The 26756-nt window shown below is 44.3% G+C and overlaps 1 protein-coding gene across 7 annotated transcripts in view; it reads right to left on the bottom strand.

The window, feature by feature from the left end:
• The window catches only part of LDB2 (LIM domain binding 2), a 437523-nt gene that overhangs the window by 271792 nt on the left and 138975 nt on the right, over positions 1-26756 (bottom strand). For all 7 annotated transcript variants that reach the window (XM_070458086.1, XM_070458082.1, XM_070458083.1 and 4 more), the window contains exon 2: positions 6668-6770. In XM_070458086.1, the coding sequence (XP_070314187.1) occupies positions 6668-6770 (103 nt within the window). The remainder of the gene's footprint in view (positions 1-6667; positions 6771-26756) is intronic.

The raw sequence follows: 26756 nt of genomic DNA, 5'->3' as shown, positions 1-26756 counted from the left end.
GACAAAAACGTGGAGAATGGCCTTGTGGACACAGTGGGGCAGGGGAGGGGGCGGCGTATGGAGAAAGTCGCATCGGCACACGTCCACCCTCGGGTGTAAGGTGGACAGCAGGTGAGAAGGTGCTGGGCAGCACGGCGAGCCCGATCTTGCACTCTGATGACCTGGAGGGCTGGGATGGGGAGAAGGGAGGGGGGCCATGCGTGTATCATTATGGCTGATTCACACTGCTGTATGGCAGAAGCCAACACAGCATCGTAAAAAAATTTTAAATAAAATGTTCTTTAGTTGAAGAATAAAAAAAAGAAAATATATAGGTGTACTACTAAAAAACACACACCCATGTTCATATCCTAATGGTTATTAAGTGTGGTGTCAAAATGTTAATTCAAGGAATGATTTTCCTAGAAACATATTTTTAATCATGTAAGGTGATATTGCAGAGAGAGAAAGAAAGTGGGGGAACATGTTTTCAGAATTCCGATATAGCAAGCACAATAAAAACACAGCTGGACGAGGTGAACCAATATAAACCAGGGGGAAAAAAAAAAGCAACCAGAGATAGGCAAGCTACTTGGGCCTTATAGAATTTCTCTACCTTAAGGGCACACATCCAAATACACCTCACATAAAAGCACATATTACAAGACAAAACTGAAGAACTGCGTCAATATCGCACTGCCATCAGAATTTTCAGAATAAAAGGGAAAAAAGAAAAAAAAAAAAGTAAAAGGGAAGTAAGATGTGTAGAAACTGCTCCACAGAGGGGCTGATGTGCAGGTCTTCAAACATCTAGTGGGAGCTGATGACTAAGGAAAACAGTACGGAGACTGATGGCATGTCCCCAAACAACTTTCTGCTTTTGGACAGTGAAATAAACAAACCCCCAGAAGCCACAGAGGAAACAAAAGTAGTCTTCGGCTCATGTGACTATAAAGGTGTGTGGTCCTGCCAGAGACCTTTACTCTGGAAGGAATGTGGCACTCACTATAATATGAGTTATAAGATGGCAAATTACTGGAACCCGTCACCCTCAAATTACAAACAATATATAAAGGATTAGTGACGACTGTGTTGTTGCCCTCGATCTCAATCGAGACGCCGAGGTACACTCATTGGAATTCAATTGAAAAACAACAGCTGTTTATGGAGCATTTTCTGTGTGCTAGAAACTCTGCTAAGAAATTTACACGCGTCATCTCATCAAACCCTTGCTTTTGCAAAGGAGGCTGCTGATTCTTCGAAAATGACTTGGACCAAATCACACAGGTAGTAAAAAACAGGGTGGCTCAGTGGTAAAGAATCCGCCTGCCAATGCAGGAGACGCTGGGGACGTGGGTTTGATCCCTGGATTGGGAAGATTCCCCTGGAGAAGGAAATGACAGCCCACTTCAGTATTCTTGCCTGGAAAATCCCATGGACAGGGGAGTCTGGCAGGCTACAGTCCATGGGGTCCCAAAGAGTCAGACATGACAGAGCATACATGCATGAACTCTGTCCAAACGAGCTGAAGCTGGGATAAAACAGCTTTATAGTAACCAAGTAAAAGACAAAGGTGGGTCTGAATCCAGGTATCAGACCCAGAACTCCTGCCTGAACCACGCACCTCTCCCTAAAAATAATGTGGGGGATAAAATTTAAAAAAAAGAAATTCGGGGCAATGAGAAGTGTCCCCAAATAAGACGGCATTTTAGTATTTGCATCTGCCCTCCCCACCAAATTTCCAAAGCAAGGCCAACCTGGACATAGTGTAGAGTTTGGAGTCTTCAGCCCCCAAAGCCCAGAGCCCACACACACTCAGTCACTCTTCACTTCATCTCCCACCTCCCCTCCCACTTCACTTAGCAGCGATGACCGTGGGTTTTCTGCAGTGGAAACCTGAGAGGAGGTGGTCACTTCAATGCTGCATTTCAGCAGGAATTGCCCAGCAAAGCTGTCTGTGGGCTCCCGGCTGCCCAGCAAGCCCTGGGTACCTGATAAGGACTTGACCACGGCAAGCCTCTCCAATGCACAGAAACTGCAGTGTCAGCCACGCTGTGCATTGTTATCAGTAATAACAGTGGGGACTTCCCTGGCAGTCCAGTGATTAAGAATCCGCCTTCCAGTGCAGGGGACATGGGTGTGATCCCTGGTCTGGGAACTAAGACCCCACATGTCACGGGGCAACGAAGCCCACAGGCTACAGCTTCTGAGCCATCACTCTCCGGAGCTCACGCGCCGCATCTCGAGAAGCCCACATGCCACAGTCAAAGAGTCTGCATGCCGCAGTTAAGACCCGATGCACCCAAAGCAATAAAGAAAAGTGAAAATGTTAGTGGCTCAGTCATGTCTGACTCTTTGGGACCCCAAGGATTGTAGCCCGCCAGGCTCCTTTCTCCATGGAATGCTCCAGGCAAGAATACTGGCGTGGGTAAGCAATTCCTTCTCTAGGTGATCTTCCCAAGGCAGGGATGTAACCCAGGTCTCCTGCATTGCAGGCAGATTTTTCTACCATCTGAGCCACAAAAAGCCCTAAATAAATATTAAAAAAAATAATAATAGTGCTGACTGCCACATTGTTCAAATGCTCCAAGGGTCTTTGATCATCTTGTCTCCTTTCATTTTCACCACAAGACAGTGATGGCAGTATTGAGTCCGTTTTACAGATGAGGAAAGAGGTCTGTTTAATTATCAAAGTATAAGTTAAGACTCAAGAATGTTCACACTGAACCCTTGTGTGCTTCTATTGTTGAATATATCCAACTGGCTCCCAGCCTCTCCACTGTCTCCATGGAACACAGGAGAACTTTCTCCATGCATCTCTCCCAGCAGAGAACCCTTTCCTGAATGAACTGGGAATCACGTATTTCCTACAGATGAAGAATACAGCCATTGTGACCCTGGACGTGAACCTAGGTCTCTTTAGGGGGTTAACCAGTGTCTTTACCAAAAGTGTCTGAGCTGGTCACCAGGAGCTGGGGAGACTGTGTCCACAGTTCGGCTCCATGCCCAGAAAAGGTGCGGAGGAATAGCAACCCTCGCTTGATACTAACGGTGAGCAGGCAACCTAAGAACGGCCACTTCCGGGCAACATGGAGGAGAAAATCACGCACCACCTTAAAACCGCAAAACCAGCGTGCAGAGGCTCTGCCATCCCCGTCCTCTTCTCATTTGTCTTCTCCGTCAAGTAAGACACGCTATTATTTGCGACTGGTGTTTTCAGAAATGTGTGAATTGACAAACCCATTTCTTCCCCCTTTGTGGTGGGAAATTAACGGGTAGGATGGGGTGGGCTGGGGTGTCCTGACTCTGACTTTGGAGGTGGTCAGCCTGAGGCCTCTCGACTCACCAGCTGGGGCTCTGGGGGCCAAGGAAGGGTCCACTACCAGAAAAGACACTTCAGCTCTCCTGGTCTTTAACCATGGGCTTGCCGACCAAGAGAGAATCTCTTCCACCTGGCCCTCTTCCCCATTTGAGAGTCCACCCCACCCAAAGAGAAACCACCTCCCTGGACTGTGGGTTTCTCCAGCTGCTGGGAAAACACCTTCAGGATGGCTCACAAGGCAGCGGCAGGCACATAACCTTAGGCACTGCCCAGCCCGATGGCAGACATTTTCCAGGGTCCTCGCCTCATCAACTACACCCCAGTCTTCTAGGAAGATGGCAGCAGTCTCCATCAGCAGTCCTGATCACACCCGACCTGGGGAGGGAGGCCATTCCCATCAGGAGAGTAGGGACCCAGGTGGAGGGAGCAACAGGGGCTTTCTAAAAGGCAGAGCAATGGGACTTAGCTGACAGGCCAGTGGTTAGGACTCCTCAGTCCCAATGCAGGAGACAGGGGTTCGATCCCTGGTCAGAGAACTAAGATCCTGGATGCCACACAGCCAAAAAATAAATAATAAATGGAAGAGTAGTATATCTTCCCAAACATAATTTTCTGAATTATTATATGATTCAGTGCAGTTCAGTTCAGTTGTTCAGTTGTGTCCGACTTTGAGACCCCATGGACTGCGACATGCCAGGCTGTCCATCACCAACTCCCAGAGCTTGCTCAAGCTCATATCCATCCAGTCGGTGATGCCACCCAACCATCTCATCCCCCTCCCAACCGTACAACTTAAAATAGATCCAACCACACCCTAAAGCTTATTTGAAAACCCAGCAGAGCATTTTGGATTGAGTTCTCCCCATTTAAAGAAGCGCAAAGACCTCAGTAAGGTCTGGTAAGGTCTTCCCTCTTGGTAAGACCTCAGCATTCTGTTTGGTGGTATAAAATTTTCCCCCAAAATGTCAGTCATTCAATGAGTCTTGTGCCAGTTTCTGTGTTAACTTGAGAATTCAGCAATAAATAAAAGGATGACAGGCAACAAATAAACAAGTAAACGCATATTACAGGATTTACGGTAGCTTCGAGATACCTGAGAGACCCTCTGAAAACACAGAGATAGGGAGGGAGAAGGAAAAGTTTTTTTTCTAGTAAGGGTTAAGCAAACCTCACCTGGAATATTTCTTGGTACTTAGAATGAAAGTAATTTGCAGAAATGTCTTACATATACAAATGTAATAGCCAAGTCCTACTTTCTCCCTCAGAAATACACAGCTCTCAGCTCCCTGCAAGGTGTCAAGAAAAGGCTGCAGCCCCCAGCACGGGGCCAGCATGCGTTTTCCCTGCCCAGCCGGCGCAGTGTGCCTGGACCGCCAACGGGTTAAGGTGGCCGCGAGATGCTCGGAGCGCTGCATAAACAGTGCGTGTCAGACGTTCCAAGCATCCTTCATCTTCCCTATCTCCCGGTCCTCAGCTGTCAATCAGCTGTCACTAGCCCGCACATCAGCAGCGTGCGCACATCACCCGGCTGTCAGCAAAGCAGCTGATGAGACTCGGCTCCAGACTGTCAATCATCTTTGTTTCTCTCTGCCGCTCGGGAAATATTTTGGCTCAGAGAAACAAAGAAGCCTGGGCAACAATGGCTGGTTGTCAGGCAGGCACTCCTGTATGTGCATATAAGATCTTCAACGAGCCCTGATCATGCCTCACCCCCCCAAATGATGTTGGGGTCAGGGGTGGACAGATGGAAGACTGAGAGTCTGTTTTATTAGTAATTCTAGTTCCCCGAGCAGACCCTGATGGATTCACACACACACAAATAAGCACAGGAACATGAAACAACGGTAACTTGAAGTTATCTGAGCTTATGCCTCAGAAAAAAAATAAGGCTCGGAGGATGGATGACTGCTTGGTTCGCAATTATTCATCATTGATCAGGTAGGCTTTTGGGGAGAGAGTAACTGCTGGATTGCTGAGTTCATTCATCTCCCAGGGAATTCTGAGATAGTAGCTTCGACTCTCCCACTCTCTGGGGTGTGAGGAGGTTGGGAGCACCCACGCACAGAAAAGCCAGTGAACTCATTAGGACCCTGGTGAAGTGGGTTTGCTGGTGCTTGCAACAGGCGTCCTTATGTCAAATGTAAAGACATTCTGGAACAGCACCCTGTCTGGCACAGTAGCTGCCCCTCTCATACAAAATATGTATTGAACATGTCCCCCACCTCTAAAAGCCTGCAATATACAAATCTAAAGAGACGCTCCTGGCTCTGGGCTTCCATCGAGGAAGCTGTCCTGCTCCCCACGTTTGCCACTTTTGCAAAATCACCATGCATGTATTGGCATAATGAATCAACTCATCTTGCAATAGATCCAAATACTAAGTTATCTAAAGTCCTGTAACATTAAGAAAAGAAAATATACTTATTGTACACTAATTGCTTTGCAATACATTTAGAAACCATTGGATCTTTTCATGGTGTTTATCAAGACTGCTATTACCTATCAATTACCCAAAGCTCTGAACCGACCCGTTTGTGCATACTGTGACTTGCTCCCATTATCAGGTCTGTGTTTGTGACATTTGGGATGTTTTATCCTCTGACAGACAGGTCCTTTCCTACTGCGCAACACTGATTTCTGAAAACGCATCTCTCACTGATCTAACCGGACATTAATTGCTTTTGTGCTGATGTATCTGTGCCTCTCGGTCTTCCAGCATAACTAGCAAATCTCATCTCTGACAAGTTGGCTGAACCTAATCAAGACAGATCAGCTGTTACCCAAGGTGCCATGGGCTGTAATTTGTGGTTCTTTACAGAGTTATCACTCGCTGGAAAGACAAGGAACTATAAATTCTGTCAACAGGAATCCCAAAGTGTGTGTTCCAAGCAGCTGTGGCCTCCCCCGCCCGCAAGACAACATAGCACTTGTCAAATAAATACTTGAGATAATTGATAAGAGGGGATTAGAAGGATGTGGCTGATACCGTGACTGTAAAACTTTTTTTTTTTTTTTTAAGGAAACTTGAGAAGCAACACGGTTCGTCTGAAGTATGAGCTGTCAAGGGTACAGAAGGTTTGCAGGGAAGTGAGGGGTGACAACTGTCCCCAATTCAGCTCCCACCTATCACTGGGGAACTTGGTTCAGATCTGCCTCGCTCTCGAAACAGGCAAATGCCGAGACATCCTAAGCTGCAACGGAAACACCTCATCACCGGGTGACAATGCCTTGATCAGAGGCACGAGGGCAGGGAATACTGTCAGCCTGTCAGCACCGTTCTATTCTCTGAAGACCCCTGTGGTTTTCTTTCAGGTGCAAAGAAAAAAAAAAAGAGGAAATATTAGAGAAAAGAAACCGCTTTCTTACTGTATCGCTTTGGTCCATCTTCCAAACAAAATGAAAGGGTTAATGTGGCATCATCTTCAAAAAACTCGGTGGCAAACGCATCCCACCAGAGGTTGTCGCTGTCCTGCAAAGAGACAGATGATTTATTTAGCAGGTGAGAGCGGAAAATATCTCAGAGAGGAGCTGAGAAAGGGAAAAAGGCAGAGAAACCCAGTCACCGGAGGCTTGGGACTCTGCATATGTGTGTGGGTGTTCTGGAGGGAGCGTGGGCGGGCGTGTGGTCACTCCTCAAATTAATTGCCTCAAATGGGGACCAAATTCCAATTCCATAAACGAGCTAATGCAAAGTGAGTGAAAATTAATTCTGGGGAACATATTTGGGGAGATGTAATAAACATGTTTTGGAATACTGTGACAGTTTTTAAGAAAAGGGTTTGCAGGTAATGTAAAATGTACTCAGCCTTTTTTCTCTTTCTTTCACTTTGTTCTTTTAAGAGCCCGATTTTACAAACAGAAACCACAATATTACAATCAGGTTAAGGAGACTACATTTTTTAAAGATAATTTATTTAAAAAAAAAAAGATTGTGTGTGGCCTGTGGCATTCCGCGATGTAAATATCCCTATGAAAGGATACAGGTATTGCTACCTGGATTTATGTAGAAAGATGAGTTTGTTCACAAGCAAACATCACATACACGGGGACTGTTCTCGAGGATTGGTTTAAGATGACAGGCAATCACTAGCTCGTTATTAAATCAGTTATTAAAAACAGAACAGTTCAGCAGAGGATTTATACCTTTACCTCTATGTTACATTGGCTTCAACACATAAATTTTGCCTCTTATTCACTGATGACCTAAGTCAAGACGCCAGCTTCCTTGCCTCCATTTACTCATTTGCAAACTGGGAACAATCGCTGCAGTGGACTTCGGAGCCTAGGGAGTAACTGTCTGGCGCATAATTGTTGCTCAATAAATGGAAGCTATTGTTATTTATTATGGTCTTCTTTGACCCTAAGATACCTATAAGTAGAGAATCTGAATTTCAAAAAACTTAAACTTCTCAATCAAGATCATCAGCTAGAAAGTGGTGAAGCTAAATTCCATATTGTGGTTCCCTTAGTCCACACACAACACAATGACAGGGGAACTTTAGCTTCACCACTTTCTAGCTGATGAAAGTCTGCTAATTCTAGCCTATTTTTTTTTAATGGATTTAATCTTTCTGGAGTAGTTTTCTGTTCACAGCAAAATTAAGAGGAAAGTACAGAAGATCCCCACACCCCCTTGTCCACATACATGCAGAGCCTCGCTCACTACAGCAGTGGATTTGTATAATTGATGAACTGACCAGCCCATGTTTTTTACCAAACAGTTCTGCTCAAAAAGTGATTTTCACCTTAGATGGAAAACAACAAGCAAGAGTAGAAGAGGCTGGCATTGGCTGCAGGAAATTTTGCTTCAGCGGATCTCCTCCAGTTCGTCCAGATTTTGTCCCCTTCCCCCATCTTCATGTGTTTTTTTCTGAAAATAAACCTTCTCTTTAAACACCCGCTCCTGCCATTCACTGGCTAGTATAGTTCCTGGGATCAGTGAAGCAGTTTTATGAGAGAAATCTTCATAGTAGCTAGGCCAGGAGTCCAGGGAGCAGCTGAAATACAATTATAAAGACCCATGCTAAAAAAAAAAAAAAAAAAGACCCATGCTGAACCAAATGTGAAATTTCTAGCAGAAGATCTAGCAATGTGACAGGTGGAATCTCAGTTCTCAGTCACAGAGCTGAGCTAACAACCTCATGAGCTGTGGGCAATGGTAAAAAATCAGTGCTGCCACATTAGATTTCTAGATGTCAGTCATCCAGATGGCGTGAGCCTTGCAGACAGAGGCAACAGGGCTCTGCTTGACCACACGTGAGAGAGACCAAGGAAAGGTAACAGAGAGTGACTGGTCATGATTCTGCCTTTCTATGCACAGGCTAGCACTTCCGCCTCCTGATTGCAAATGTGGTGCCTCCATCAGCAGAGAAATGAATGATCCAGGAAGTTCTATTGGGAGCAGGCTGTATGGTCAAGTCCAGTCAACTGACCAGTAAAAGGCTGCATGCAGAAACTTTCCAAGGCTGTTTAGCAGCCAGGATTCCATAGAGGAGCTCGGGAAGCCTGGTTTCCCCTAAGAGGTGAGGGCAGGCAGGATGCTGCCAATTCTCCATGAAGCTGCTGCTCCTGCTGCTAAGTCGCTTCAGTCATGCCTGACTCTGTGTGACCCCATAGACGGCAGCCCACCAGACTTCACCATCCCTCCATGAAAGCAACCCCTCAATTCAAACCAACATAGAGATTAACCAGGAAAGGCCTTGAGACTCACCGGCAGGTCAAGATCAACCTCTCAAGATTTAGCAGTAAAGGTTATAACAAATACTCTTAAAAACAAACCAAGAGCCTGAGGTTTTGTTCTGGGGTATGTGGGGTGGCCATGCATAGCAGGTACTGCCAGATACAATAGATACAATATTTGGTGGATATATTGTAAAACATATTCGATCCAGGTGTGTTCATTTCCTTAGACCTGTCTGACTCTTTGTGACTCAGTCGTAGCCCAACAGACTTCTCTGTCCATGGGATTCTCCAGGCAAGAACACTGGAGTGGGTAGCCATCCCCTTCTCCAGGAGATCTTCCCGATCCAGGGATTGAACCCACATCTCCTGCATCTCCTGCATTGCAGGCAGATTTCTTTATTGCCCAGCCATCAGGCAAACCAGAGAAAAGCCATTATTATCCTTCTGGGTACTAGCATAGTGAGGAGTTGGCCTGTGTGGAGTCAAAGGATCCAGCAATTTAGCTTTTCAAACCAAGGGTCCCTTATTAACCATTTCCCGCCCCCTCATCTTTGCATATATTGTTCTTTTGGATGGGCATGTCCAGCAAAGACCAAGTCTCAGTCCTTGGATTCCTTTTTCCCTGTCTCCTGTGCTAGAAAAGCTGGACACCTCTACGCAGTTAGAGTATGGGTCAAATTATAATTGAATCACTGCCTTGAAATATACTGGCTTGGCCAAAAATTTCGTTCGAGCTTTTCCTTCGGATGGTACAGAAAAACCAGAACGTACTTTTTGGGCAATCCAATACATTTATCTAACCTTGTGACTGCCATAGCAGACGCTTAAGGAAAGGACCTGGTATTAAGTGTCTCTCCATCCTCAACAGATCTCCCATCTACAGTTAAGGAGTAGAAGAAACGGAGAGGCCATACCCGTATCGTGAGTGAGATTCTTCCTCGAAGACTGGAGGAAACTTAAATCTAAACTCCGTGGCTAGGGAACCAGGACATCATACAAGAGGCCCTGTCTCTGTCATATTACTGCTGCCTCCCTTGCTATCAGTGGATGCACCAGCCACGCATGTGACAAGTTCACACGGACGCAGGGAGGACTGCTCACTCATACTGCTGTTCCACTGAACCACCTGTGGGCATCTTTTTCTGCTCTTCTCAGCGGCATGTTCATTAGGTGAATACACTTCATTGATCGTAACTCAAATGAGAGAAGTTTTATTTTATCAATTTGTAAAAACAGAGAATGGAGGATAACACGATGAAGACCCACGGCTCCATTATCCAGATGGTTTAATAACTTAAATAATAGTTTAATAATCAATCATTATTAAAATAATATCTTTTTTCCTTTTTAAAAGGAATGAAAAATTATAAATAAAAATCGACGTCCCGGGTCTCCATAGCCAGCTCGGTTCTTCTCTCCCTTCCCCCAGACTCCCATAAACAACCGTCTCGTGAAAATCATATAGCACTTCACAGTCCATCTTTTGTGTGAAAGTGAAAGTCACTCAGTGATGTCCGACTCTTTGCAACCATGAACTTTATAGTCCATGGAATTCTCCAGGTCAGAATGCTGGAGTGGGCAGCCTTTCCCTCCTCCAGGGGATCTTCCCGACCCGGGGATCGAACCCGTGCACTGCAGGCAGATCTTTACCAGCTGAACCACATGGGAAGCCCATCTGTGTGCATATATATGTATGTGTGTATATATGTATATATACACATACATAACTCCATTAACATGCAGTCCTGTTTTCTGTCTTTAATATTTCATTTAAATGATGTCATACATTAAGTTTCCTTTTTTAAACTTGCTTTTTTTCAACATTGTGTTTTGGAGACCTCTCTATTTGATATATTAGAGTCTCTTCTTTCCTTATATAAGCTACATGGTAGCACACTGAATGAACAGAATATATTTTATTTAAGCATTTTGCTACTAATGACCTCTAGACAGTTTCTAATGTTTTGCCATCACAGCAATGCTGGAGGCAGTATCTGCGTGCCCCGCTGTGCTAAAGTGTCAGAACGTCTCCGGGGTGAAATGCCCACACCTAGGCATAGACTGTGTGCTTTTCCATTAGCAGGTCCCTGCGCTTCCAGACTGAAGACTTGTGGTCTGAACTTGCACTGGTAGAGCTGAAGCAAAGAGCATTTCTAAGGATGTATTTCAGTGGGATCTAACAACAGCATCAACATAATTACAAAACAGAGTCCGGCTCTGCTAGGAGAAGGATGAGCATCCAAACGTCCAAAGAAGGTGCAGCGATCAAAGACCGCCACTCATAAAACTTTGCTTAGCATTCTCTTCAAGGCAGCGTGTATCACAGGGCTTCGTTAGCCAAAAGGAGGGTTTCTTGCCACAGCACAAGAAAGGAAGCACAGTCGCTAGGGTCCTCCAAAATGACTCATGAGACAGGATGAGTGAGGACCAAAGGTCCCAACAGGTGGGCCCAAAAGTAGGGAATGGGAGGCACCTAACTCCATACGCCCCGCCGCCAGGCTTCTGTGGAGGTCACGCCTCCCTTTTCCAAACAGAGAGGTCCTTTCAACCCTTGCTATTGCTCAGTCTCTGAGCAGAGCTTGTTTACTAGTTAGTGAATATTGATAAGTAAAGAGTGGATTCTTTTCCCTAAGCTGGAAAGTCACAATAGCAGAGCGCAGCCTCCAGGTAAAGAAAGACGAAATGAACTCAGCCTGAGCTCAGGCATGGAGCCTGGTGCTGACAGGCCCTGTACATTTTAATTAGGTAAAAACACCAGTGGCGCTTCTCCACTGTAAATAATCCCCCATATGCATTTCTGCGACGAAAGCCCCCGGTCCTTCTGTCTCATCTCACAGGTGAGCCCACGTAGCCCCGGCAGCCAGATCATATACCAGGAGGAGAGATGCACTCGGGTCAAATAGCAAAGAGTGTCTTAATTAGATTCAAAAAAACCCACAAACGCGTTTCGCTCCCGTCCTGGATTTGCGTCCACTCCCGTCCCTGCCCCTCTCCACCAAAAACAGGATCCGGGTGCCAGGGTTGCCCCCGGGCAACTCTAACTTCAGTACTGACAGGTTATGTGGGATTTTTGCCAGAGTAATTATTTTTCAATTCAACAATAATGAGAAATTACCATGGCAACCACTTGTCACGTGGCGCACATACACCCCCTCTGAAGAATGAACTATACATAGAGCTGTTGCTTGAAAATTGTGCGGTTTTTGTTTTGTTTTGTTTTCTATGAAAATAAACTTAAAACAGGTCAAAGTGGAGGAAAGGGTATGAAGGGGTCTGGAGGAGGATGCGGAGGGCGCTGGCTTTCCTCTGTACCTTGAGATTCTAGAAAATGATGACACCTCATCCCACAACCCTACCGTCTCGTCCATAGGCACACGCAGACAGCACACTATTCATTTCTCTCTGACCACTGCGGTCCCTCCCATCTGACACATGTCAGCTGGCTTCTCTCAGAAAACACTGGAGAGGAACACCTGTGACTCCATGACCGAAGCGGACACACACTTGGCCGGACTTGCTTTCTCTAAGTGTCTCTGCCCGTCACAGGCATATTTTGAGACAGAAGACCTTGATAATCCCAAATCTCCTGCCTTTCCCTTTCTAGAGGAGGGCCCTCTCGGACTGAAGAGGGGCGCACGTCTTTCATTTTCTCTCTCAATAAGGTCTTGCTTCCATCAATTTCTCCAAACCTAGGAGTCTTGTACCAAACCATGTGCATGTCAAATTAGCTACATTTAATAAGATGGTCATACAGAGTGAAGTAAGTCAGAAAGAAAGAAAGAAACAAACCAACATTGTATATTAACACATGTATGTGGAATCTAGAAAAATGGTACAGATGAACCTATTTGCAGGACAGGAATAAAGACACAGCCATAGAGAACAAACGTGTGGACAGCAAGGAGGGAAAGTAGTGGAGGGATGAATTGGGAGATCGGGATTGACCTTTATACACTATGATACCACGTATAAAACAGATGACTAATGAGAACCTTCTCTATAGCACAGGGAAGCCTCTAGAGTACTCTGTGGTGACCTAAATTGGAAGGAAATCTGGAACAGGGGACATATGTACACATACAGCTGATTCACTTCACAACACATCATTGTGGAGCAACTGTTCTCCAATAAAAAAATTAAAATAATAATAAACAGTTCCATAACAGTTATTGTATGCTGGCCACTATTCTGAGCCAAATGAAAAACAAATTCCTTGAAACCTCACAGTGAGCCTAGGGGATAAGTCCTACTATTCATTCCATTTGACAGACGAGAAAACCGAGGCACGGAGAAGTCAAATATCTGCTTAAGATCACAAAGCTGACAAGTAACAGAGAGATTTCAAACTCTGGCTCTTGAATTGAGGCTCATAACCACTCTGCTACTCAGATATTCCTTTGTCCAGAACACTGTTCTTCAAACTTTCTACTGCCTTCTTTGTTGTTTCAATATCCAATTAATGCACTGAATGTTTGAGGCTTCATCTTTTGAACAGACAGCCCAAAGCAAGGTCTTCCACCGCATCGATGGAATTCTACATTGAAGCAGAGATAAAAGTAGTAAGATCACTTGCTCTCACCAGCTGGTAATTGCACAAGCATGTAATGGACACACAGAATTTTAAATCCCTCCTTTTTATTTAATGTTATGGATTTTTAAAAAATCTCATGTCCCTGGGGTTGTAGTTTTGATTTGTTTTTTCTCTCATGGTCAACTAGGATTTGTTTATTCTCAATTAAATTGTATTTTATTTACCAGTAAACGTTAGTTATTATTTTAACAGAGAAATTCTAAAACGGCAGCATGTTACCAAGAGAATAAATCGCATGTCAGGGTTTCACTCACAATTCAAGGCTTCCTTTTTAGAAAGTACCTCCTGCATTTCACTCCCCTGGGCTGCTGCCTTGGGAAAGATATGTATTAAAACAGGCAGAGAGAAAGAACTTGGCATCTGGCAGAAATGATTCTACAGCCGTAGCAACATCAGTGCCTCCCCCTGCCCCAAACACCTGGAAAATCCATGTATTTCAATCTCCATCCTTGACCTACAAAAACATTAAATAATCGTAAAGAGTCCAAAGAGAAAGGCTACTTACAATAGTCTAAAAATAATGAGTAAAATGTATACAGTTGAGGTACCAAAAATAAGCTTCTTGCAATTATTATGAAATCCTGGTGGTTCAAATGGTAACAGAATAACCTGTCTTTAATCTGTCTGCAATGCAGAGACTGGGGTTCAGTCCCTGGGTCAGGAAGATCCCTTGGAGAAGGGAATGGCTACCCACTCCAGTATTCTTGCCTGGAAAATTCCTTGGACAGATGACCTTGGCAGGCTACAATCCATGGGGTCAAAGAGTCGGACATGTCTGAAGGATTAACACTTTCACTTCATTTTTCATTAATTGTTTTTAATAGTCTCTTTTAAATTAATTAATTTATTTTAACTGGAGACTAACTACTTTACAATATTGTGATGGTGTTTGTAATACATTGACATGAATCAGCCATGGGTGTACATGTGTTCCCCATCCTGAACCCCCCTCCCACCTCCCTCGCCATCCCATTCCTCAGGGTCTTCCCAGTGCACCAGCCCTGAGTGCCCTGTCTCATGCATCGAAATTCCTATCAGCTTTATGAGGGCAGGATCGCTACCTGTATCTGTGCATTTGCAAACATCTGGCAGGCAAGCAATAGATAAGTATTCAATTACTTGATTATTTAAATTATTTCTTTGAACAAACAAAGACTTGTTTAATTTAAAGCCAGCATATTCTCAAAACCCTAAAGAAGCAAAACTGTATCTTCATGATGGTTGGACACATCTGTTCTCTTTTTCGGTTCATGTGTCTGTTATTAACAAGTGGGGTGTGTTAAATCTTCAAAGAGTGACAACGTCAGCTTGAGTTTCACAAGGAATTACATTCTAGTCCTCACAGTACCCCTATCAAGTTGGTACTTTTACTATCTCAATTTAAATGGGGAAACTGAAGGTCCAGGAGGTTAAGATATATACCCACTGGACTTCTCTGATGATCCAGTGTCTAAGACTCTGAACTTCCAACGTCCAAAGCTGGAGGCCTGGGTTCGATCCCTGGTCAGGGAACTAGACTCCACATGGCCCAACTAAAAGTTTGCCTTCTGCAACTACAGATCCTGCCTGCATCAGCTAAGACCTGGTGCAGTCAGTAAATAAAAATAAATAATCAAATATTTTAAAAGATATATACCCAAGGCCACAGACTAAGAGGCAACCCTGGGATTTAATGCCTGAACACTGTGACTCTTAAGTGTGTGTTTCTATCTGCAAAGTTTCATTGCCTTGTTCTCATCTCTATTATTCTTGTGTGAAGGACTAGTATTTTCATCATAATTAAATTTCCTCTATTAGACTCCAACCTGGAAACGTGCACTCTGATATATCAAAAGTAATACACTAGAGACCCTGAGCAAGCCCACTTTGCCAATGATGTCATGAAGAATTACTCTGGAAGCCTGGGTCTCGCTGGGGACAGTTTGGACAGCGAGCTCACATTACATCCCATCCTCTAGGTGTGAGAGGTCCTGAGTGGCAGGGCGATCTGATGAGGCAGCGATTCGTGTATCTTGAGAAAACCACACCATGAAATCAGGCACAGATATTCTGTCCCAACCTAAACACAGCAGACAGCAAGAGAACATTTCTGGAAAAGCCCGCAAGATGCAAAAGCTTGTTTTTGTGACCTGCCCAATTGCATCGGAATCAAACGACAGGGATCACTCTTAGAGTCCCCACTGAAAACTGGAAGCTTGTGCCGGGACTGAAGCAAGGAAAGAAAATTGGTAAGTTTTCCCCTCTCCTTCCTTGGGAACAGGGAAAAAGATTTTTGTTCACAAAGACAAACATAAGAAATCCAGCGTAATCTCAAAACTCAGAAGGAGGATATTAGGCTTCTCTGGACCATGGTGGAAGGCCTCCATGCTGTTCTCAGTTTACCCATCTGTTTATTGGGGTCTTCGAGCCCTTTGAGGCTGTGTCTAATCACAGCTCCCAGCTTCTCCCTGGGACTCCCCTGGCTCCCCCTGCCTCACCGACTTCCCCATCTGCTAACCAAAGATCAAACACGACCAAAGCCAGACCCGCCCCTATTTTCTCCACACCCCAAACTTATTCTCCCTACTCTTTTCCAACTCAGTAACATCACTCCAGATTGCTATTCTCAATAGCAATCTACTCTTAGCCCAAACTTTTAGGACATGTTCTTTTTCTTTTCTCTCCTTCATCCAGGATACTCTGATTGAAGTTTATTTAACAAGTCAATGACAAACAAAACAAAATAGGACATATTCTTGATCGCTCTCTTTCCCTAAGCCCACACCTCCAATCCATGAGCAGTTCCCATGCATCGATTTCCAACCTAGAACAGGGCCCAACACCACTCTCCTCCTCCACCCCTGCGCCTCACCTGGATCGCCAGCACCTCCAGCCTGGACAGCAGTGTTGGCTTCCTAACCCTTCTTTCCGCCAGAAGCCTGTTTCCCAGTACATAAGTCCCCTACATACAAATGAGCTCCATTCCGAGCGCGTATTGGTAAGTTCTCTCTGTAAATGCAACAAAGTTAGCCGAGGCACCCAACTCACACAAAGGGTTATATAGTACTGTCCGGGAATAGGTTTACAATACTTTTCACACAAATAACACATAAAAAACAAACACAAACAATAAACATAGTTACTCTTAGAGTACAGTACCCTGGAAAGTACAGGAGGACCAGCTACATCACTGCTGCGGTCACGCTTGCTTGCGGACATCCTGGGCGTGAAATAAAGACACTGACCCCTGACTCTATACAGAACTGCACTGTGAAATGCACAAAAGTACACCCGCTGGCAGAGGACGCACGCGCGTGACAATGCACGCCAGACACATGCACTAACGGACGTGGCTGGAGACGTAAACACATGTTCTCATCTTTGAAAGTTCAAAATGTGAAAGTTCGTATGTAGGGCTTTACTGGACCTGTGCTCTACCAAGAAGCCTGCGCGATATCTGAAAGACCCCACGAGATGACGTCACTTCCCGCTGAGCGCCTGTCCTGGAGTCGCATGGCTGCTTATCTCCATAGCGCCCACTGCCCTGCACGACTGGGACTTGGTCTCTCCCCCCGGGCTCAGCTCACTTCACTGAACACGGCTCACAGAGCCGGGCTCTTCCCACAGAAACCTTCCTTCTGACCTGGGACCACACTCTTGGCCACCACAGAGCCTTCTGCAATCGCTCTTCCATCCACAAGTGGACATCTTTCCTCTACTTGACATGTCTTTTTCTTCCTCGTCATTCAAATCTCAAGTACTGTGTCACTGAAGAATCTGCCTGCCAATGCAGGAGATGCGAGTTCGACCCCTGGGTCGGGAAGATCCCCTGGAGAAGAAAATGGCAAGGCACTCCAGTATTCTTGCCTGGAGAATCCCATGGACAGAGGAGCCTGGTGGGATATAGTCCCCGGGGTCACAAAGAGTTGGACACAATTGAGCAACTAAACAACAACAGCAACAATCCATAGGAGCTAACTTTGGAAAAAAAAAAATCTGTCAATGTTTTTTCTCTGGGAAGTCCTTCATGCTTGCTTTTGTCTATTGTTTGTTGTCTTCCAAGCTACTGGAAAATACAAGTTCATTCATTCACTTTGCTGTAGACCCTGATACCTAGTGCTTTGCCTGGGGGCTCAGCTGGTAGAGAATCTGCCTGCAATGCAGGAGACCCGGGTTCGATACCTGGGTCAGGAAGATCCCCTGGAGAAGGAAATGGCAACTCACTCCACTATTCTTGCCTGCAGAATTCCAAGGACAGAGGAGCCTGGTGGGCTACAGTCCATGGGTTTGCAAAGAGTCGGACATGACTGAGTGACTAACGCTGGTACCTAGTAGTTGCTTAACAGATGACAGCTTGAATAAATGAATATATGAAAAAAAAAAATGTGTTAAGCAAGAAAAAAGAAAAGAGAAAAATCTATCAAAGAAATCAAATGCTTGAACTTCCACAGGGCAACTATTCCCAGACCCAGGCTTGTCACAGCCCAGTTGGCTTCAACGACATAATAGAGTCCTAGAAACTTACCAGAATCTTTATTCCCTTTAATTTTTAAAATAAATATATGCCATGAATTAAAAGCATTAAAAAGCATTCATGCCCTTTGACTCAGTAATTCTGTTTCTGGGAACCCATCCAAAGAACATAATCCAAAACTATGTAAATGCTTTATATGCAAAAATATTCACCATAGGAGTCTTCATAATAGGAAAAAAACCCAAAAAACTAGGAACAATATGCTGCCTTATGAGGGAGAAATGATACCAGAAATCATGATATGGGCACTAGAAAAAAAATAGGAATCTTTAAACGTAATGTTTGCTCATGGTTTATAATAATGCAAAGGCATGCTTAGGTTATAATGTAAAATAAAGACAGGAAGGTGGATACACAGAGCCACGTGGCCAAATGGAGGATGACATATATGCAGAAGCAGGCATGGGGCCTGAGTCTGTGAAAGAGATGGCCTTGCTGGGGAGGAGGGGAAGGGTGACCATTGGATACGTAGTGTCGATTTTTCATATGTAAAATTAAATTTGATTCAACTTCACAAAATCAACAATTTGGCCACCTGATGCAAAGAGCCAACTCATTGGGAAAGACCCTGATGCTGGGAAAGACTGAGGGTAGGAAGAGATGGGGGTGACAGAGGATGAGATGGTTGGATGGCATCACCCACTTAATGGACATGAGTGTGAGCAAACTTCAGGAGATAGTGAAGGACAGGGAAGCCTGGTGTGCGGCAGTTCATGGGGTCGTAAAGAACTGGATATGATTTAGCGACTGAACAACAAAAACACATAACAAAATACAAATCCCAGATGGATCAACCATATAAATGAAGAAAAACAAAGTTTTCAAACCACTAGAAGAAAAGAGAAACTATTTTGTATGACCTCACAACACGGGGGGATATTGGTAAACAAATGCAAGGACAAATTGTATGAGAAACAGGCAATCCATTTTAATCCATCAGCATAGAAACATTTCACGTGGCAGAAGATGTTATAAACATGCTACAATATAAGTGTGAGCTGGATGAAGATTAGCCACTAGAATACATAACACACTTTTAGAAATCAAGAATCAATAAAACATAAAAGAGCAAAAAAGTTGTGAAAGTACCATTCCCAGAAAATAAATAAAGCAATGAAAAGCTGTTCTATTTCGCTTGTAGCCAAGAAAAGGTAAATTAAATCTAAGTCCTTGAACATCCATGAGGTTGTAAAAAAAAAAAAATTGAATGATACCACACGTTGCTGAGAGCTGTGGAAATAGGGATTCTCATAGGCTGAGATCACTTCTCAGGGTCTGGAGGCCCCAGCGCACGAAGTGGACCGATGCCGGCATCCCCGCCCACTCAGCTCCTACCGTCCTTCTGGACAGACTTGCCCTTCACCCCGCCATCCCTTCACTCTCAATGCTCTTCTCACACCACACTCTTCCACTATTTTCCAACTATCTTTACTTATTCTGACTTCCACCAAGTCTGGCTTCCATCCTGAAAACTCACCAGGATTTCCAAACTTCAGAAAAGTCTCTGTTTTCTAGGCTGAGAAACAAAATTTTCAGTGACTGTGAGCCTCATGCTGATAACGCCTGTAGTACAATATTTTGACTTTATTTTACATGATGTCTAGTTATTGCATGTTTGCATCTCAATGACTCTACAGTCCATGAATGTGAAGTGAAATTCACTCAGTTGTGTCTGACTCTTTGCGACCCCCATGGATTATATAGTTCATGGAATTCTCCAGGCCAGAATACTGGAGTGGGAAGCCCATCATTTCTCCAGGGGATCTTCCCAACCCAGGGATTGAACCCAGGTCTCCTGAATTGCAGGCAGGGTCTTTACCAGCTGAGTCACAAAGGAAGCCCAAGAATACTGCAGTGGTTAGCCTATCCCTTCTCCAGGGAATCTTCCCAACCCAGGGATCAAACCCAGGTTTCCCACATTGCGGGTAGATTCTTTACCAACTAACTGAGCCACGAGGGAAGTCCATCAATAGAGACATCATATACTTTGGGTTGGTCTTTGTTTTCCGTTGCTTACCTGGCACACATTTATTATATGTTTAATTATGACCCAAACACTGCATTATCTACTTCAGGCTTTGGAGCACCTTCAGGTAGCTACTATCATTCTCCTTTTACAAATGAACAACAACAAAAAAGTTCAGAAAGGTTGCTCAGTTTTCCCAGTCACACAATGGTATATGTTGGTGTCAGTGATCAAAGCCATGTTGCAGTTTCAGAACTCATTTCTTTTAACTGATATGAGAGAAAATGTCAGTAATAAGTCACACATAAGACTTGTGCATGAATGTTCATTGCTTCACCATTCACAATCAGCCAGAAATGGAAACCATCCAAATGTCCATCAGCTGATGAATGGATAAACAGAGTGGTATCACCATGTAATGGAATACTATTAGCAATGAAAGGATTTAAATATTGCAAAGTGCTTGAATATGGACCACAAAAACATTATACAAAGAGAAAGAAGCCACATATTGAATGATTCCATTTGGATGAAATATCCAGAATCCCAGCTCTGCTACTCACTAGCTATGTGATCTCAGGAAAATTACATAAGCTCTCTGTGCTTCTGCTTCATCGAGTGTAAAATAGATATAATAATTCATCATTCTCATTGTGAAGATTACACTAAATAATACATGGACCGATAACTAGAGTAACACCCAATAATGGGCATGATTACTAAGTGGTAGAGAAAGTCCCAAGGTCACGGTTGGGTGGATATTAAATAATAAATATCAGCAGTGTATCTTACATAACAGACCACACACTTTACAACCTGACCTCCAGGGGCTGGATTCCAAGGCCAGCACTCCTATGCTCTATAACTCTGGGCAGGTTATTCAATCTCAATTGCCTTTGCTGTGAAGATGAGAACGATGATGGTCTTGGCACCTTCTAGTGCTGTTGTGAAGATTAAATAAACATATATGTGCTTGGGCTTCCTTAGTGGCTCAGTGGTAAAGAATCTGCCTGCAATGCAGGAGATACAGGGGATACAGGTTTGATCCCTGGGTCGGGAAGATTCCCTGGAGAAGGAAATAACAACTGACTCCAGTATTCTTGCCTGGGAAATCTCATGGACAGAGGAGCCTGGTGGGCTGTAGTCCATGGGGTCACAAAGAGTTGGACAAGACTGAGTGACTGAGGCATGCACATTGATGAGCTTAGCACAGTGCCTGGCACACGAGATGTGTTTTAGTTTTGTTCTTTTTTACCCATCATTACTGTTTCAGCCATCAGTGTTAGGTGGCATTAAAGACACCCAAAATAAAGATCGCTAGCCTCAGAAAATGTATTATCCAATAACCTAGCTGTCCCAGTTTTGCCATTGACAGCAGATACACACAGGATGCCCTCCTCTGTCTGTCTCCCTCTTCAACCTGCAAAGTCCTCAAGGGTGGGATCGATGTTTTGTTTTTCACCATCTCCACTGTGCCTTGCACAGTGCCTGCCTGGGAAAGAGCAAGGGTATGCTATCCACCAAAGTGAGTTTTCAATGCAGATTGAAGGGAGAGCAGCTCCTGCTTTGAGCGCCAGCCTCAAATCCACACTTGCATGTGGTTCAGGCTAATTTGCATCTCAGCATCTCAGAAGGCTCTGCATTTAGCTACTCAGTTTGCTTCCCTGTCAACTGGATATCACAACTTGTAAGGCAAAAGGGAGCTTTAGAGAACAGTGGCTTGCCTGCCAGCACCCTGATTTGGGGCCTGCAGGATCTTTCATTTTCTCCTTCCATCTCCATGGAAGACAGAAAATTGGGTTCTAATTCTGATGCCAGTGATTCTTTGTTAGGTGACTTCACACAAGTACAAATCAAAGAATCTTAAGTCTTCCAAATGTCCTTAAAGGATGTGCTTGGACCTCCCTTTTTCTGTCTGTAAAATATGAGGATTTAAGCATCCTTCCAAAGGCATCCTGCCAGAACACTCACTTCCTCAGGGATTTGTTTTTCACCAAATCAACCTGTCCACCTTCCCTACTCTTGCTTTCAGGGAAAACATTTTTGGGGTATCTTGGTCAGGGCTATAGTAAAGGCAACATCTTCACCAAAGGGCATATAAAGGGAAGATTTCCACCACCGCCTAGGGTCCAAGAATAGTCCCCATAAGGATGGCAAATGGATTTTAACCCAAGTGGCCTCTGATGAATGGGTTATTGTTCACTAGGACTCTGAATCCATTCTCACATGCAACAGATATTTATTGAGAACTTACTATGGGCTAGACAATATCTGAGGCATTCATGAGAAAGCAGTGAACAAAAAGGACATAAAACTCTGTCCTTGGAGAGCATAAACCATTGTTGTTCAGTTGCTTAGTCGTGTCAAGTTCTTTGCAACTCCATGGACCGCAGCACGCCAGGCTCCCCTGTCCTTCACCATCTCCCAGAGTTTGTTCAAATTCATGTATATATATATATCCAGTAGTGGATGACACACAATAGCAAAATAAATAAGTGAAATACACCACTTATCAGGTTGACTAGGACACAGAAGGAAAATAATAAAACAGGAAATGGGAACAGAGTGTGGGGGTAAGGAAGGGGCAGTGAGACTTCAGATGGGCAATCATGGATAGCCTGGCTGGAATGTCTCCCTCTTTTTACAAAACTGGATTATAGTTGCTTCACAGCATTGCATTAGTTTCCTTGGTTCCACAAAGTGAATCAATTCCGTGTCTATCCCTCCCATTTGGGACCTCCCTCCCACCCCCATCCCTCTCTGGATCATCACAGGGCGCCAAGCTCAGCTCCCTGTGCCAAATAGTAGGTTCCCACTAGCCATCTATTTTACACATGGCAGTGTGCATGTGTCTACTCTCCCAATTCACCCCACCCCCCTTCACCCCTGTGCCCCCCATGTTCATTCTCTGCGTCTGCATCTCTGTTCCTGCCCTACAAATCGGTTCATCTGTTCCAGTTTTCTAGATTCCACATATATGCATTTGGTGCTGTTGTTCGGTTGCTAAGTCCTGTCCAGCTCTTTGCGATCCCATGAACTGCAGCACACCAGGCTTCCCTGTCCTTCACTATCTCCCTGAGTTTGCTCAAACTCCTGTCCATTGAGTTAAAGAAGCCATCCAGCTGTCTCATCCTCTGCATTAATATACAAATATTTGTTTTTCTCTTTCTGACTTACTTCACTCTGTATGAGAGACTATAGGTTCACCCACAACTCTACTGATGACCCAACTTCTTTCCTTTTCATGGTTGAGTAATATTCCACTGAATGGCCATCATCAAAAAATCTACAAACGATACATGCTGGAGAGGCGTGGAGAAAAGGGAATCCTCTTGTTCTGTTGGTGGGAATGTAAGTGGATACAGTCACTAGGGAAGGTGCCTTCAGAGCCAGGCGTGTCAACCTCAGCACTACTGACACTGTTTGGGGGAGGGGGGTGTCCTGTGCATTGTAGGGTGTTTGACAGCATCCCTGCTCCCTACCCAAGAGATGCTATACATGCCTCTTTGTGTGACAACCAACAATGTCTCCAGACATTGCTGGATGTCCTCCAGGTTCAATACCACTGCTTTAGAGCAAAAACCTGAAGGAAGAGAGAGGAGCCATGCAGAGGTCTAGAAGGATCCTGGGTCAAGCACCAGAGACAGAGGAGAGAAAAAGACTGGTTCTCCCTTCTCCCTCCATCACAGCCAACTTACATCAAACAGATATCTTCTCAAGTATATTTATTCTTAAGAGAGCTCTCTCTTTCTTTTTTTAAATAAATAAGTAAAAGAAGATAAGATAAAATAAAATAAAATAAAATAAAATAAACTACAAGGATATATTATGCAACACAGGGAATACAGTCAATATTTTATAACTATAAACAGGTATGAACTTCCTAGGAGGTGTTAGTGGTAAAGAATCCACCTGCCAATGCAGGAGACCCAGGAGACATGGGTTCCATCCCTGGGTTTGGAAGATCCTCTGGAGGAGGGCATGGCAACCCACTCCAGTATTCTTGCCTGGGCTACCGTAAGTGGGGTCTCAAAAGAGTCAGACATGATTTAGAAACAAAGCATGCATGCACATAAATGGAGTATAATTTTTTAAAATTATAAACCACTGTATTGTACACCTATAATATATAATATTGTATATCAACTATACTTCAATAAAAAATTATAATTAAATACAAAGAGAGAGAGAGTCTTGGTCCATAGAAGTGAGGAAACAGAAGTGCCCCACCCACGAGGTCGAAGACAGTGCTGCGTTTAAGAAACTAAAAGGGAGGCATCTTAGCCAAGTATTGAGAGCAGGAGAGAGGCCGAAGGCAGGCCTGGTGAGGGCCTGGGATCTCTTCCTACAAGCCAGACCTCCTAGGAAAGTTTTAAGCAGGAAAGAGTCACGATCCATTTAGATTCCGAGAGCCTCTGATGAAAAGACCAATGGCCGTCACTCCTGAATAGCTGTGTGGCCCGGGGTGAATTCCTTTGCTACACGGGGCCTCAGTTTTCTCATCTGTAAAACTGGGGACAGGGCAACATGAGTGGCTGCTTCATGGGTTTGCTGTGAGGTATTATTAAAGGAGAGAATTTATGAAAGCATTTAGAACCCTGTCTAGAACACACTACACACTTGATCATAACCTTAGCCTTGATGAAGAACACGCTCCTTAAACAAACATCAGCTCTTCTTTGCTTCCCTCTCTCTTGGAAGTTTACCAAGACCCAGTGAAATTTATTGCAGGTATAGCTTTCTTTCTTTTTTTAATTTTTTTGGCCACACTGAATGGCATGTGGGATCTTAGTTCCCAGAGCAGAGATCAAACCCATGCCCCCTGCATCGGAAGCACGGTCTTCACCGGTGCACTGCCAGGGAAGTCTCAAGTTTGGCTTTCACGTCCACCCACCCCATCCCTGCCCTTCCTCGGCCCCCACCCCTGACCTTGGGCCTCTGCTCCCAGGACCCTGTATTTCTGCTTCTAAGCACCACCTACTTGCCAACTCCTCTGCACACCTAGACTGCATATTTTTTATCAATAGTTTTTATTGGGGCAAATATTTCCATTTGAAAACCAATGTTAAAGAGACCTTCTACTTCCATAAATACTTTAAGGCCTCCTATATATATAACTCTCAGTTCTACCTTGAGAATGGATTCTAAACCAATCAACTGTCACCTCTGGGGGGTCATCAAACCACCCCCTCGCCCCCCACCCCGCACCCACCTAATGACAATATACTACTGTCTTTCCACTTTGGGCCACACTTTGCAACTTGCAGGATCATTGTTCCCTGCCCAGGGATCGAACCTGCACCCCCAGCAGTGGAAGCACAGCGTGCTAACCCCTGGATGATCAGGGGGTTTCCCTTACTGCTTTCTTATCAGCCATATAGGGTTTATACAACGCTTCCACCTATAAGTTATTTTCCCCCAATTCATGGTCCAAAGAATTTCTGCCAGTTGACAAATGCAAGAGCTGTCCTTCCCAACCCTCCTGCCCCCAACCCCTCTGCTCCCTCACTATCTTCGGCAGCAGTGATTCCATCCCTCTTAACTTGGATACCGGCACCCGCGCAGAGCCTCACACTGGGCAGAGAGTGACTCCTCTCTACCCCAGTCAGCATCCTCTGGAGGGGTTGAAGCAAACTCAGTGATGTCACACTCTACATCTCATGTGATTCTCATACCAAGTCAGTAATATTAACAACACAGGTGTTTTGTGTATGAGCAAGCCAACAATGTGCTCCAAGTTTCCCAGAAAGCAAATATCAAAACCATAAGCTACATGTAAATCTTCTAACTGCCAGTGGTTAGACTTGTATTTTAAATAAAATTGCTATTTGCCAAAACTTTAAAATGTTTAGACTCAAAATACACTAAGTATATACACAAAAGTACTGCCTGTATGTTCCTGGACACGGTGTTATCAATAGTACCATAGTAATAGTAACAAAAAAATAAATAACTAGCAATCACTGAACACTTTATCTGGACAGGCAGTGCGCTGAGCGCTTTACAAAACTGTTGCTGTTGTTCAGTCACTAAGTTGTGTCCGATTCTTTGCGACCCCGTGGATTGCAGCACATCAGGCTCCTCTGTCCTGCAGTATCTTCCAGAATTTGCTCAAATTCATCTCCATTGAGTCAGGGATGCCATCTAACCATCCCTTCCTCTGCTTCCCTCTTCTTTTGCCTGCAGTCTTTCCCAGGATCAGGGGGTTTTCCAATGAATCAGCTCTTTGCATCAGATTGTCAAAGTATTAGAGCTTCAGCTTCACCATCAGTCCTTCCAATGAATATTCAGGGTTTATTTCTTTTAGGATTGACTGGTTTGATCTCCTTGCTGTCCAAAGGATTCTCAAGAGTCTTCTCCAGCAGCACACTTTGAAAGCATCAATTCTTCAGCGCTCAGCCTTTTTTATGGTCCAACTCTCACATCTGTACATGACAACTGCAAAACTAACTCATTAAATTCTTACAACATTCCTATGAGATAGGTATTACTGTTTCCAATCGACCGATGAAGAAAGTAAGACTTTTGAGCAAGGCCACTTCATCAGTAAATGATAAAGGCAAAATTCAAATCTAGGCAGCTGTGACCTTAATTTTATGTGTCAACTTGACTGGGGTACTAGGTGCCCAGATATTTGGCTACACTCTATTCTGGGTGTTTCTGTAAAGGTGATTCTGGATGAAACTGAGTAAAGCAGATTGCT

Source organism: Odocoileus virginianus, chromosome 29 (genome assembly GCF_023699985.2).
Source record: "Odocoileus virginianus isolate 20LAN1187 ecotype Illinois chromosome 29, Ovbor_1.2, whole genome shotgun sequence".
Taxonomy (NCBI): Eukaryota; Metazoa; Chordata; class Mammalia; order Artiodactyla; family Cervidae; genus Odocoileus; species Odocoileus virginianus.
This window is presented reverse-complemented; position numbering and strand designations above follow the sequence as displayed.